Source organism: Dasypus novemcinctus, chromosome 21 (assembly GCF_030445035.2).
Source record: "Dasypus novemcinctus isolate mDasNov1 chromosome 21, mDasNov1.1.hap2, whole genome shotgun sequence".
Lineage (NCBI taxonomy): Eukaryota > Metazoa > Chordata > Mammalia > Cingulata > Dasypodidae > Dasypus > Dasypus novemcinctus.
The window spans coordinates 78,426,068-78,439,809 of NC_080693.1; the positions used below are offsets into that span (position 1 = coordinate 78,426,068).

Genomic DNA, 13,742 nt, shown 5'->3' on the forward strand with positions numbered 1-13,742 from the left:
GCTTATAATGAAAACTGTAGTTCACAGAAGGAGTTGTTTAGCATTCTTGGCAAATACCTGCAGCTATGAGCTAAGCCATCTTGTCCTTGGAATATAGCTGCTGCTGGTGGTACAGCTTTCATATCTATCTCTCCTGTGAAGCAGAGGTAGGTATCTGAGCTTATACCAAAAGCTGTATGGGCAAGAACTGTCTGGTGTTCCCAGATCCCATAGAGTTTATGAACCAAAAGGTTTATTTCTTCAGACTATTCACACATTCTCAGGTGCAGAAAACCCACACTTTTTGTATTTCATTAGTAGTCCTGAGAATAAAATGGAGTATATGAAGTTATTTGTGTATATGAAGTGTTTACTGTACTCCCACACTGTTCTGGGAAGGAAAAAACAGGTTGCCATGAGAATAATGCAGGTGAAAGGACAAATTTACATGAAGGGTTCAGAAAAGTAATTAAGAACAGTATGGTGGCCTAGGAGAGAGTGGTAAGAACAGCATTCCAAGGAAGAGTGGACATTCTGAGACAAATCATTCGAGTTGAAAGACCTCTGCAAAAGCCAATTAACAGTTATGGGGAGGCAGTGCCTAGCTTAGAGGTGGCCAGGGTTACTGCCAGAGGTCATTAAAGAGTGGGGCCAGGAGTCTTCTAAGCATGATGTAGGCCTCAGTCTAGCAAGGGCCCAGGCAGGCTCAACTCGGAATTGGGTTCCGGTGATCTTGGGACATCACTTTACCTTGACCTCGAGTTTCCTCGGATGGAAAGTGAGTGTAGTAGTTCCTGTTTGATTGCTGTATTGTAAGGGTTAAATCATGTATTTAATGTATGTTCATGTATGTAGATCTATATGAAGGCTTAGCATACTTCTGGCTCCTGACGGCAAATAGGTAAGAGGGATGTGGGATCAGGTCTGGACAGACCACAAGGTGGCACCAAACTACAACAAATGCGTATTAACCCGCAAGTGGAAGAAAGCTACAAGCTTGGGGTTCAATGTACTAAATACCCCAAAAGAAGTATGAGTCTTTCTACAAGGAGTACAAGGATGTGAAGCAGTTTTTGCCTCTTGACATGAGTTTGAGAGGCATGGGTTTCTCTTCTTCCAGGGGAGGTTGAGTGCACCGGGGTGCCCAGTTGTTGAAACAAGCCTGTGCCCCCTCCCTTTGTGCAGCAGGAACTGGCACTTTCAGCAGCTTTCCATTATCCCATTCTTACCCAGGATGAGGAAGAGTTTACCACTTGGGCTTTCTTTGTCCCCAGCACATTGTCAAGAGACTAGGCCCAGCTCCTAGGAGACCAGCCTTGCAGGGCTTGCTGGCAGGAAAAGGCACTCTTGTGTTTCCAACCCTGGCTTGTGCTTGAGTCACTTCAAGCACTTTAAAAGTTTTTTATGTTAGGGTGGCTGGGGCTGACTCCAGAGATTCCGATGTAGTTGGCTGGAGGAATAGCTGTGTGTGTAAGCAGCCTCAGTCGTTCAGCCAGTGCTGGCCACAGCCTTGAGGCAGGTGAGCTTGTTAGCACCGGTAAGCTCTGAAGGCTGTGCAGTGGAGGGGGCTGGGGGCACTGCTGGTTTGGAATGTAGGGGAGATTTCTGGAAACCCTGGGGTGCTGTTCTTAGTGCAACAACTCCCCGGATGGGTCCTGGGAAATAAGTTCCTGCTCAGCTCCTTCGCGTCACTGTCTTGACTCTAGGTCTGTGGGCTTCTGGAGAAGCAGCTGGAAGGGCCAGTGAGCAGGTTTTGGAAAACTGGGCAGCTGCAATGCTGGAGCACTGTCAGCAGGCCCCCTCCCTCCACCCACTTGCTCTCTGGTGCCCGCCCAGGGCTCAGTCCTTGAGCACCTCCCACGGGGCTCTCACGTGGCTAGCCCGCCCTTCTCTGGCACTGTGGTTCACAGGTAGCACTCTGATCTCTCCCTGGAGAAATGACGCATCCTCAGAACTGAGTCTCTGGGTGGCTCTGTGGCAAGGATCTGCAGCTTCAGTCTCCTGGCCACTGACCTGGAAAGGAAGGGAAGGACAGGGCAAAGTGCAGGGTACCAGGCAGCGCCTGTCAGGTTCACAGCCAAAGGGCCAGCTGCAGACTGCATCATCCTCACTGTCCGCGCCTGTTGAGGACATGGCCTGGGAAGGGGTCCCTGCGAAACTGTTAGTAGCCACAGATGCCCAGAGAAGAGGGAGCTGCTTCACCTCACGGCTCCTCTGAGCAGCCTTAAAGGATAATGAAATTTCATCCAGAGGCCAAGCACTGGCGTAGCTGAATTCACCCTGAGCCCCTTGTGGTCTAACCAGGCTCAGCAGAGGACAGCTTGCCCTCTTCCTGTAGATGGCAAGTGGAGCCCTTGAGTCTTGCCTTCCTGGTCCCCTGTCCTTCCCAGACACCCTCCTTTGTTAAGCACAACCTCATTAATTCACCACCACCAAGATGAATCTGGATCTGGAGGAACTGGGAATGGGAAAGCATCTCAGCCATGCCACCTCCTCCACTTGGGATCCCCCCAAGCAGACAGGCCCAGAGGCAGCCTCCTTTCCCGGGGACACACGTGGTGGGCATTTGCTGAGGATCCAGCCAGCGGCTTCCCTGCCCCCCACCTGCACACTTAGGCCCAGCAGCAGCTCCACTTCGAGTATAAAGACCAGAATCCTTCCCAGGGCCTCCACGCTTCTTTTTCTTTCTCCCGCCACCCCTCGTTCTTTTGGTAAATGTATTTACTTTTTTAAAAGTTTTATTGAGCCATAATTTACATACAGAGAATTTCACCCTTTTTGGTGTACAATTCTGTTTTCTTGACTAACGTTTGCAGTCATGTAACCACTTCTGTAATCAGAATATTTCCATTATTCCCCAGAAGTCCCCTCCCCACCCCTGCAACCCACCACAGATCTGGTTGATTCCTTTTCTGACCACTCCCCTCTGGTTTCTGGCCTCGATGATCCCCCACCCCCACCCCATGCCTGACCTCAGCAGGTGCTGCTCCCTCTGCTCAGAATCCAGGGCACCCCTGGGTGCCCTCGTTAATTCCAGGACAACCCTCAGACCTCACCCCCTGACGACTTTCCTCAGGAAACCTCCAAGCCCCACGGACCCCGTGGGCACAGGGCTCAGCAGAGCACTTACCAGCGTTGCTGACCACTGGCTCTGGGGGATGAAAGGCTGCCTCGCCTCCCCTGTTGAACTCTAGGCTCCGTGCAGACAGGGAGCCTGTACTCCCAGGAAACAGAAGGTGCAGAGTAGAGATCCTCTGAACGAAAGAAAAAACCCATAAGAGAAGCAGTGGGCCCAGCCTTCTGTGCCTGCGTCTGCTCCTTCTCAGTTTTTGGTGTTCACAGAGGTGACGGTGGCAACCAGGCACAGGAGCAGATTACCAGGGAGCAGAGACCCCGGGGATGGCAGGCTCCTCACGGGCCCCTAGAGCTTTGCTAGGATGCAGCGCCTGGGGCCGCCCCTCCGGCAGCCTCGCAGGTGTGGGCTCTCTTACGCTTGGTCCTCATGGCCTCTGGTCTCCATTTCCATCATCCCCCTGCCTCTGTCTGGGTCTCTAACCCCCAGCATCCACACCCACCTCCCAGCTGTGAATCTGGGTCCTTGTCCCTGAAATTGTTTCTGGTGGAGGGAACAAAATGAAGGCCACCCTGGTTCCTCCACATTCTGCTCCCAGCCTTGCTCATTCGTTCAGCTCCCAGTCACTTGTCACGGAGTCCAAGCGACGAGGTTTGCTAGCCCACGGCGGCCCTCCCTGCCAGGCCCCTCCTGCCACCCCAGCACGCCTAAGCACACGCCGCGACCCAACCCTCCCTCGCCCTCTTGTTTTTTGGCACCCTCATCCACCCAAGTCCTCAAGCCAGGGTCCGGGAGTCATCCCAGACCCCTCCCTCAGCGGCCAGGGCCGCGTGGCTCACACGGGGATGCTCAAGAAATGGCCCAGAGTGAAGGCCCCAGGAGCTGACCGAATGCTGCCCCTTCCGTCTCCAACGGCGGCATCCCGAGGGCGAGGCCCAGGGCCCGCTCACCCGCCTCTGCTGGCCGCGGTGGCTGCCGGCGCTCTCCCTCCAGTAGATGTCCTTAATTTGGTGATAAGTAACCAAGCAGCAGGCCGGAGCACTAGAGATTAAGGAAGAGATTTAGTATGGTGCGTGAACAAAACTGTTTTTAAGAAAGAAAGGAATATTTAGGAGGGTTTGGGGACTTTTTGTCACTTTTTCCGCTTCTTTTGCCTGTGGTCCCAGAAGGGGGCGCTAGGCGGTACCCCTTGGAGCCTGGGGGCGAGCCCAGGGCGGAGGCGGGGCGAGGAGGGGCGGGGCCGGCCGCGGGGCGGGGCAGGGAGAGGGGCGGGGCCGGCCGCGGGGCGGGGCAGGGAGAGGGGCGGGGCCGGCCGCGGGGCGGGGCAGGGAGAGGGGCGGGGCTGGCCGCGGGGCGGGGCAGGGAGGGGCGGGGCCGGCCATGGGGCGGAGCCGGCCGCGGGGCGGGGCAGGGAGAGGGGCGGGGCAGGGAGAGGGGCGGGGCCGGCCGCGGGGCGGGGCGGGGCGGGGCGGGGAGAGGGGCGGGGCCGGCCGCGGGGCGGGGCGGGGGCGGCCGGGGCTGAGCGGCGGCGGCCGCGGTGGCTGCAGCGCGCTGGCGGCGAGCGGCAGAGCCATGCCGGCGGCGCGCGTGGAGTACATCGCGCCCTGGTGGGTCGCGTGGCTGCACAGCGTCCCCCACCTCGGCCTGCGCCTGCAGCCGGTGGACAGCACCTTTCGCCCCCGCGACGAGAGCTACCAGGAGGTGAGCCCGCGCCGCCCCGGATGCCACCCTCGACTGGCCCCGAGGTCCCGAGGCCCGCCCTCGCGCGCCCCAGGCGCCCCCTCTCCCCAGCTTGCCGCCGTTTCACTTCTTGCGTCTCCCCCTTTCCCCCGGGACCCTTCCCACGACCCCTCAGCCCCGTCTGGGGACTTTGCCGAGCAGGAACGCTGGAAATACCCGAGTGAAGCCGGCGCGAGGGGAGGGGTGGGGGTGGGACTGGGCGAGGGCAGGGGAGGCGGGGGCATCTGTGCCTGGCCCTGGTGACAGGGGTGTCGAGGGGCGCCCCGAGGGCGTTCTTTTAAAGTTCCGAGCCGCGGCCCCCGGCGCTTGCTCTCGAGGCGGGGCGGCCGGGGAGAAGTTTGCGTCTCGCGAGCTGGTCGCAGCGGCCCCCTCCTTCCCAGCCCGCCGGGAGCCCCTGGGGCCGAAGACCCTGCCGGGCCTCTCCTGGAAGGCCGCAGGGCTCAGGAGCTGCGATGGGCGATTTCCCCCAGTGCAAGCCCTGAGATCACCGCCCGGGCTGCTGGGGGAGGGAAGACGGCCTGGGATTGGCCGCATCGCCCAGCGGGGGGCTTGAGGACCACCCCCCTTTGTTGACAGCCAGCCTCTTCTCTTTGTCCCCACCTTGGTCCTGGGGGACCCCATCCTTGCCCCGCCCCCGTCCCCCTCTTCTAGTTCCTCTTTAGAATGGTCTTGAGTTTGTGGGATCTTGGCTTCTTGGCCAACCACTCCCCTCATCTCTGCACCCCTGCTCTGCTCTTCCTTCCCTGTGGGATTTCTGCACCCCAGAGACAGGGGGGGGGGGTTCCCCACGCCTCCCGCTTCAGACAGAGCTGCCGAATCCCCCAGCCTGGCCTCGGGTCTGGGCAGGCCTGCGCCACCGTTGGGTCAAAGGTTGAGGGGCTGGGCCTCGCCAGGACGGTGGCACATTCGTTCAGAGCTGTGTGCCCGCCTGGGGACTTTGACCCCCCCAGGGGCTTGGCCTGCGCTGTCAGGTTCTTGGGGGCGAGCGCCTGGCGTGGGACAAGTCCTAGCAGACACCAGCCTCACTCTGGAGGCCAAGCAGGGGCGGTCAGCTGTTCCCCTCTTCCCAGCCAGGCCTTCCTCCCGCAGGGCCCGGGGATCCCCAGAGCTGCCCGAGACCCTGGCAGTGATGGGAACCCTATTAACACCCGCCAGTCCCTGCTGCCCTAGGGCCCCCGGCGGGTGCACCTGCCCTTCCAGAAGGGAGGGGAAATAGGAGTCCCTTCCCGCTGCTCTTTGGGGACAGAGGTGGGGGGGGGCAGAGGCGGTTCATCCCAGAGCCTGTGGAAGTCCCTGAGAAGGCTGCTGCCTGGGGACAACTCCCCACGAATGCCTGAAAAGAAGTGAGTAGGATTCCAGAGACAGCTGTGTTGGGGTGTGTGTCCCAAACCCTGCACCCCAGATCCCATACCCAGGAGTCGTCCATCCTAGTTTCCTCCCCTCCACTGGAGGAAATCTAAACTCCTGCTGGGTCAAGAAGACCCAGGGGTGGGGGTAGGGATGGTAAGGGCCCTCACTCTCCCTCCCTACCCACCCACAAGCCAGCACCTGTCTGGCCAGCAGCTGTGGCCTGCCCAACCCCCCATGGACAGGCACAGCCCCCGCCCCTCCTCCCCATGTTCCGACCTTGGCACCGAGTGGCTCTGGAGGACACTCCCTCAACACTGGCCACTGCTCCCAGGCCTCCCGGCAGCTGCCTGGGCCCCCGTGTCCCCTTGTCCCTCTCGGGCCTGCTGAGGGCAGGTGGGAGATGAGTGTGTGGGGGCCAGGACAGGAAGCCTGCCTCTGGGTGTGATTTAAGACGGCTCCTATTTTTGCAAGTTCCCCTATTGTCGGCCCACAAGGTCTCTCCTGGACATCCCCTCTCCTCCTGAGCTCCAATCAGTGACAGTCAGGCGGCCGGTCAGTTGACACCGACTGGGCACCTTCTGCTGTCAGTCATCTACTTGGCCAACTCGCTGACACAGAGTGACAGCCACAGCCAAGGCAGTCGGGGCTTTCACAGTCAGTGCTCTGGCCTCAGCAAAGCAGGTGGGGGTGGGACTCCGCCGGTCCAGCTGTCTGGGTTGGAGTCCCAGTTCTGTCACTTACTGTGTGTCCGTGGACAGGTGTGTCAACCTCTTTGAGCCTTACCTCCCTCATCTCTGAGTATGAAACGAGAGCCCAGGTAACATGCCGAGTGCATAGAGGATCCCATGGCACATAGATTGAACTTGAGGTTCAACAATGGATCCAAGTATGACACTCTGTGTAGGGCAAGACAGAGGGAAGAAATCTATAGAGGCTGGTCAGGAAGGACTGAAAAAACACATGCAACAGTGCTTCAACTTGTGTCCCAAATGCGCACAGGAGCAGTGCAGGCTTGTGACAAGGCACACACACGTGTGTGTGCATGTGCGTGCACAAGAACCAGAGACTAAGTGGGGATGGATACACAGGCAGTCCTCCAGAAAGGATCAAGGGGAGAGATGTGTAAGCTCTAGAAGGCAAAGGGGGGCTTGGAAGCACAGAGGCAGCCGAATTGCAGGTCACCTGGTGAACTGAAACATCCTGAAGGAGTTCACTGTCCCCAGAACTGCCCTGAGGTAGAAATGCTCCCACCCGCCCTTTGGGGATTTGGGGAGCAGTGGAAGCTCCCACCACCTCCCCATCACCGCAGCCCAAGAGGACTTCAGCCTGTCCTCCCTGAGGCTGCAGCCTCATGGGATGGTCTCGGGCCATCAGAGGCACAGGAGGGGCGCCCCAAGGCAGGGGGTGGAGGAGCCAGTGGGCCCTGGGCAGCGCTGACTCCAGGCTGCCAGGTGTCCCTGCATGAACCCAAACTTCCCAGCCTGTATCTTCTCACCTGTCAAATGGAGATAATTCCTACTTCAAGGGCACATTACCAGGACCAGATGAGTTAGCAGATAGGAAGCCTGTGGCCAGTGCCAGCCATGTCCTAAATTATCACAATCACTGCCGTGTTGGGGGTAACAGGAAGGGCACCTGGTACCAAGTCCAGCGGGATGTCCCTGAATGAGTCACTTGAGTGTCTCCTTTCCCAGGTGTTGTCACCATCCTCACGCACCCAACCCCGCCCAGGGAGACCCGACGCTCTGACGAGCTGATGGCCTTGAACTCTCTTAGTAAACTCTACATGCACCGTGCAGATGTTAGTAATTGCTTCCTGGTGTGTCTTTCCTTTCCCTGGACCAGTCACCAGCCACTCTTTTGAGACGTGTCTTAAGAGGTAGAAGACCTGTTTTTTATTTTTTTAATAATTGTGCATGGGATGGATTTTAACGTGTTAACTTTGGGTAGTTCGTTTCATGTGTGTCCTCAGGCCAGAGGAAGGGGCAAGAGGGGGGCAGGGCCCAGGACTGCAGGCCTCCCTCCCCCTGACCTCAGGCCACGGCCCTAGAGGAAAGGCCTGGCGGGAGCCAAGGCTGAGATGAGGAAGCCCCATTCATCCAGCGTGAGCAGAGTCACGGTCATCAGACAGTCACACCCGGCCCCAGGGGGGCGGAGCCTGACCCTCCCAGCAGGCCCAGGCAGCCTCTAACACTGGGTGCTCCTGGCTCCCTTTCCTCAATGTCCCCTGGGGTCTTGGGGTGAGGGACACTCTGGCTGTGCACCCTACCCCAAAGCCGCATGGGGTCCAGGTGCAGCACAGACGTTCCCAGAGTGCACCCCGGTCCTTGCAACCCCCAGCTTGGATCCTGGGTTGGTGTCCCCTGCTCTGGGTTTCTTATTACTAAGTGACAAACCAGAAATAATTGAAGTCACTTTGATGAGGGAGAGGAGCCTGAGCACTGCTGTGGGGGTCATGGGCACGGAGAGCGGCGGGGGGAAGGGGAAGGGAAATTTGGCAGTGGCAGCTGGGCGTGGGGCGGGGAGGGGGTTCGGCAGGGAAATTGTCCTTTCTGAGCTCCGTCTGTCGAGCAGGAGGGCTTGTGAGCAGAGCTCTCGGCTCCCTCTGGGATGAGGTCCCCCCTGCCATGCACATGGGACTCTCAGTGTTAATTAGGAACAGGAAAATAATTGCTATTTGAGAGCAGCAGGTGACCTTCCTGAGTAGCTGTGGGAAGACGGTTCTGCAGGATCGGCCTCCTCCCCTTCCTCTTTTCCCTCGTCCTTCCTCCTCCCCCGCCGCCCCTCTCCCACCGCCACCCCCAGCTTCCTCCCAGCACCCAGAGAAGGTTCCAGAAGTGAACTAACACATGGCCTCCGCGTTTGAGTTTCCCAGGCATGGCTTTCTCCCGGGGCTGGGCTGCATCATCATAACCTAATTGAGACCAGCTGCTGAGCTTGGAGGGGCCCCAGGCCGCCCAGCAGGGAAGGGGGGTGGGCCTGGGCTCGCAGGAGGTCAGGAGGCTGGGGCGGTCCCAAGACGAGGACACAGGGCAGCCAGCCAGCCACAGGGTCAACAGGGAGATAGAAACCTGCATCTGAACTGCTTCTTGGAGGAGCCACCCTTGCTGGGCAGGGACACAGGAGATTCCAGGAGGCAAACTGGGAGCGAAGGGGAGGTGGGGGGAGGTCTGAATATTAGCCAATCCTCTAACCGGCAGAGATTTGCCTGGGTTTGTTTTGTTACTTTTTTTAAAGAAAATCAAGAATAACTTCCAGGAAAGTGCACAACCTTGTTTCTTTTCTATAAAATTTTATTGAAATATATCATTTATACATGAACATACATAAGCAGTAAGTGTGTAGTAAAAGTTGTGTGCTTACAAAACAAACATACAGGGCTCCCATTTTTTTTGGTAGCACATTATAGTAAGTATAACTAACACGGCTGGTTTATAAATGAGATTGTGGATGACGGGAAGTTTAGGGACAACTGAAAGAAAGCTAGAGAATAATCTAGGCACTGAATAACAGTAAACCCAGAGGTGAATGAGGATTGTGGTCAATAGTACAATTACAAGAATGTTCTTCTGTGAACTAGAACAAATGTACGTCACTATTACAAGGTGGTAAGAATATCGTGATGCATGGGAAAAATACAATTAATTTAACTTATGGACTATAATTAACAGCAATATTGTAATAGTCTTGCATCAGTGTCAAAGAAAATACTATACCAATGCAAAGAGTTAATAATAGGGGGTATGAGATTTTTTTCTTGTGGACTAAGGAAAATATTCAAAAATTTACTGAACCAATGACTGCACAACTCTGATGAAAGTGAGAACCACTGAGTGTCCACTTTGGATAGATGGTCCAAGGCATGGGACTGCATAACAACGAACCATGTGCTGGAAGATGGACTGTGGTTAGCAGTACAAATATGAGAGTGTTCTCTCATGAGCTATAAGAAATGTAGAATGTACCAAATGTAGGCTATGAACCACAAAAAAACAAACAAACAAAAATACTCCAAAAGATAGGAATAGAAGGAAACTTTCTCAATGGGATAAAGTACGTATAAGAAAAACCCACAATTAACACTGTTATTAATGGTGAAAGACTGAAAGCTTTCCACTGAGATCAGGAACAAGACAAGGATGCCTACTTTCTCCACTGTTATTCAATATTGTCCTAGTAGTTCTAGCCAGAGCAATTAGGCAAGCGAAAGAAATAAAAGGCACCCAGGGGAGCAGGTGTAGCTCAGTGGTTGAGCACCTGCTTCCCATGTACAAGGTCCTGGGTTCAATCCCTGGGACCTCCTTAATAAATACATACATACATACATACACACATTCACATATAAAAGGCACCCAAATGGGAAAGGAAAAAGTAAAACTTTCATTATAAAGGGCTCCCATACTTCACCCCACCACCAACACGTTGCATTATTATGAAACATTTGTTACAAACTAAGAGCTTTGTCAAAATATTACCGTATGATGATGCGCATGTTTTTTATAATTTCACAACTTTTACTGTACACGTATTTTCATGTATGAATGATATACTCTATATTTAAAAACATGCAGGGAAGCGGACTTGGCCCAGTGGTTAGGGCGTCCATCTACCACATGGGAGGTCCAAGGTTCAAACCCCGGGCCTCCTTGACCCATGTGGAGTTGGCCCATGCGCAGTGCTGATGCGCGCAAGGAGTGCCCTGCCACGCAGGGGTGTCCCCCGTGTAGGAGAGCCCCATGTGCAAGGAGTGCACCCCGTAAGTAGAGATGCCCAGCGCGAAAGAAAGAGCAGTCTGCACAGGAATGGCGCCGCACACACAGAGAGCTGACACAACAAGATGACGCAACAAAAAGAAACACAGATTCCGGTGCCGCTGACGACAACAGAAGCGGACAAAGAAGACGCAGCAAATAGACACAGAGAACAGACATCCAGGGTGGGGGGAAGGGTAGAGAAATAAATAAATAAATCTTAAAAAAAAATAAAAATAAAAACATGCATATCATCACACAGGGCTCCCTTTTTTAAAAAGTTATTTCTCTCCCCTTTCCTGCCCCACCTCCAGTTGTCTGCTCTCTGTGTCCATTCCCTGTGTGTTCTTCTGTGTCCACTTGCATTCTTGTCAGTGACACTGAGAATCTGTATCTTTTATGTTGCGTCATCTTGCTGCATCAGCTCTTCATGTGCTTGGCACCACTCCTAGGCAGACTGCACTTTTTTTGCACGGGGCAGCTCTCCTTACGGGGCATACTCCTTGTGCGTGGGGCTCCCCTCCGTGGGGGACAGCCCTGCGTGGCACGGCACTCCTTGTGCACATCAGCACTGCACGTAGACCAGTTCACCACACGGGTCAGGAGGCCCTGGGTTTGAACCCTGGACCTTCCAGAGGCAGGTGCTCTATCAGAAGAGCCACATCCACTTCCCTCCCTTTTGTTTTGTTTTTTTTTTTTTGAAAGTGTGTGGCTAAATGAGTATTTACATATATACCTGGTGCGACAAAATCCAGATTAAAAAGAGTATTTCTGATCCCCATGTGCCTCCCTCACACCCCTTCTCAAGGGTCTTCTATCATGTAGATGAGTTTCTTGCCTTTTGGGCTTGATATAGATTAAACTATGGAGTATGTGCTGTTTTCTGGCTGACCACTTCCCTCTCCAGGACACCTCTGAGTTTCTCCCATAGCGCTGTGCGTGACTGACGTTTACTCTTCGTGGCTGGGTCATTTCCTATTTTATGAATATGATACATTTTATGTATCTCTTCACTTGTTGGTGGACATTAGAGTCGTCTCCAGGTAGGGGGCAATTACTGACAAAGCTGCTCTGAGCATTTGTGTATGTATCTCTTTGAGAACACAAGCCTTCCTTTCTGTAAGGTGACTATCCAGGAGTGGAACTGCGGGAGCATGGGGCCTGTGTGTTACACAGGGGTGAGCAAACTGTTCAGGGGACCCCTGGGCTTTAGCAGGGGGACCCAGGGACCTGGGAGAGGGTGGCTAGCACAAAGCATGGCATTTTCCATCCACCTCTTAATCTGAACGCTGTTTGTAGCTCTTTCCGTTTTGTGTATCGGGACTCTGCTAATGTACTTTGAAGACAAGATTAAGTTGCTGGGAAAAGTTTGAGAACCTTTGTGGACACTAATCCAGTACTTCCAGACTCTAATGGGATACAAACCACTTGGGAATTGTCTCAAAATGCAGTTCTGATTCGCTACATCTAGGGTGGGCTTGAGATTGTGCATTTCCAACAAGTTCTCAGAAGATGTCAATGCCCCAGATGAACTTCACCTTGAGGAGGAGGCGGCTCTAATCTCCCCATGCATCCTGGCCTTTTTGGCATTGGGCCAGGTGAGCTGGGGCCAGAAGGGCAGCTGTGGTCCATTGTCTCCCCCAGGCAGGGGGCTTCTGGGGTCAGTGCATGGGATGGGCCATGCTAATGGGTAGTGCAGGCTGGGGGATTTGGGGCAGGGGAGCACCAGCAGGGCAGCCCCAGCCCCCTGCCTCACTGTGAGGGCCTCAGCAGGAGTGATGTGCTCAGGTCCCCGCCTCCCCAGCTGCCTGGAGGAGGGCTTACTCTCAATGCTGCAGGGTGGAGGGAGGCTAGCTGGCAGCACCTCCCACATCTTCATCCTAGGCAGAGGTGAAAGCCATCGGTAAGTCAGGTTCATCTGCCTCCCTCCCAGATGAGCCATCGCTCCTGCCCTCTTCTGGGCTATCCCCACCCCTTGGGCAGTTTCTCCCTGGACCAGGCAAGAAGGGGCCTCCCAGCCTGAGCAGGTGCAGGGCAGGGATGGGGCGGGCTACAGCAGGTGCCCCCACCCCCAGTCCTGGGAGCCAGCCCTGGGCCTTGGCATTGCAGACCCCCAGCCTGTTTCTCAGGGCTGCTCCTTGTGTGCATGCTCCTGCCTGCCCGTGAGGTTGGAAGGGTTCCCGCGTCCCCCCCGCCAACCCCCACTCTGCTCATGGCCACCACCAGCCCATCAGTTTGCTGAAACAGGGTCCCGCCCTGACGCCGCTGGCAGGAGCGCTGGGGGTTCTGGACCAGGAACCACTCAGGGAGCACGCGGGAAGCAGGTAGACTGTCAGCTGGGGAGGCTGATCGAGAGCCAGGTCCAGCCCTGGCTGGCGGCCACCAAAGCGGGTGCAATCTGGTATCCATCTGGCTGAACAAGAAATTGGAGGGTATGGAAGGGGGAGCCACCCAGGTCTTCTGACAGACAGCAGCTCCCTTTGCAGACCCAGGTGGGCCCATGAAAGGGGCTTACTCCCGGGGCTTACTCCCGGGGGCAGAGGTCTTGGGCCCCTCCTGGCCCCTCTGGAATTCTGGGTGGCTCAGCTGTCCTCCACTATGTTAGGGGCTCCACGGGGGGCAGGCCTGGCTACCCACCCTCACCCAGCAAGAAGCTGGCTTCTCCTCTCCCCACCACCCAGAGGGTCTTCATGTCCCAGGTGGAGAATGGGTGGACTGGGACGGTGGCGTCCTCTGCCCGGAGGAGGCGGATACGCCGGGCAGCACCTTCCCGGCCCTGTCTCGGGCCCCACTCAGCTTCCTGCTCGGATGGCTCTCTCTCGGAGGTCTCCTTGGGGCACTTTAGAGGT

At 55.9% G+C, this 13,742-nt stretch overlaps 1 protein-coding gene across 1 annotated transcript in view; it reads left to right on the forward strand.

Annotated features, from left to right (window-relative positions):
- Window positions 1-4,550: 4,550 nt before the first annotated feature.
- Window positions 4,551-13,742, forward strand: part of TTYH2 (tweety family member 2) — a 38,141-nt gene continuing 28,949 nt past the window's right edge. Inside the window, exon 1 of the mRNA XM_058284652.2 lies at window positions 4,551-4,753. Coding sequence (XP_058140635.1) covers window positions 4,625-4,753 — 129 coding nt within the window. The 5' untranslated portion in view covers window positions 4,551-4,624. The remainder of the gene's footprint in view (window positions 4,754-13,742) is intronic.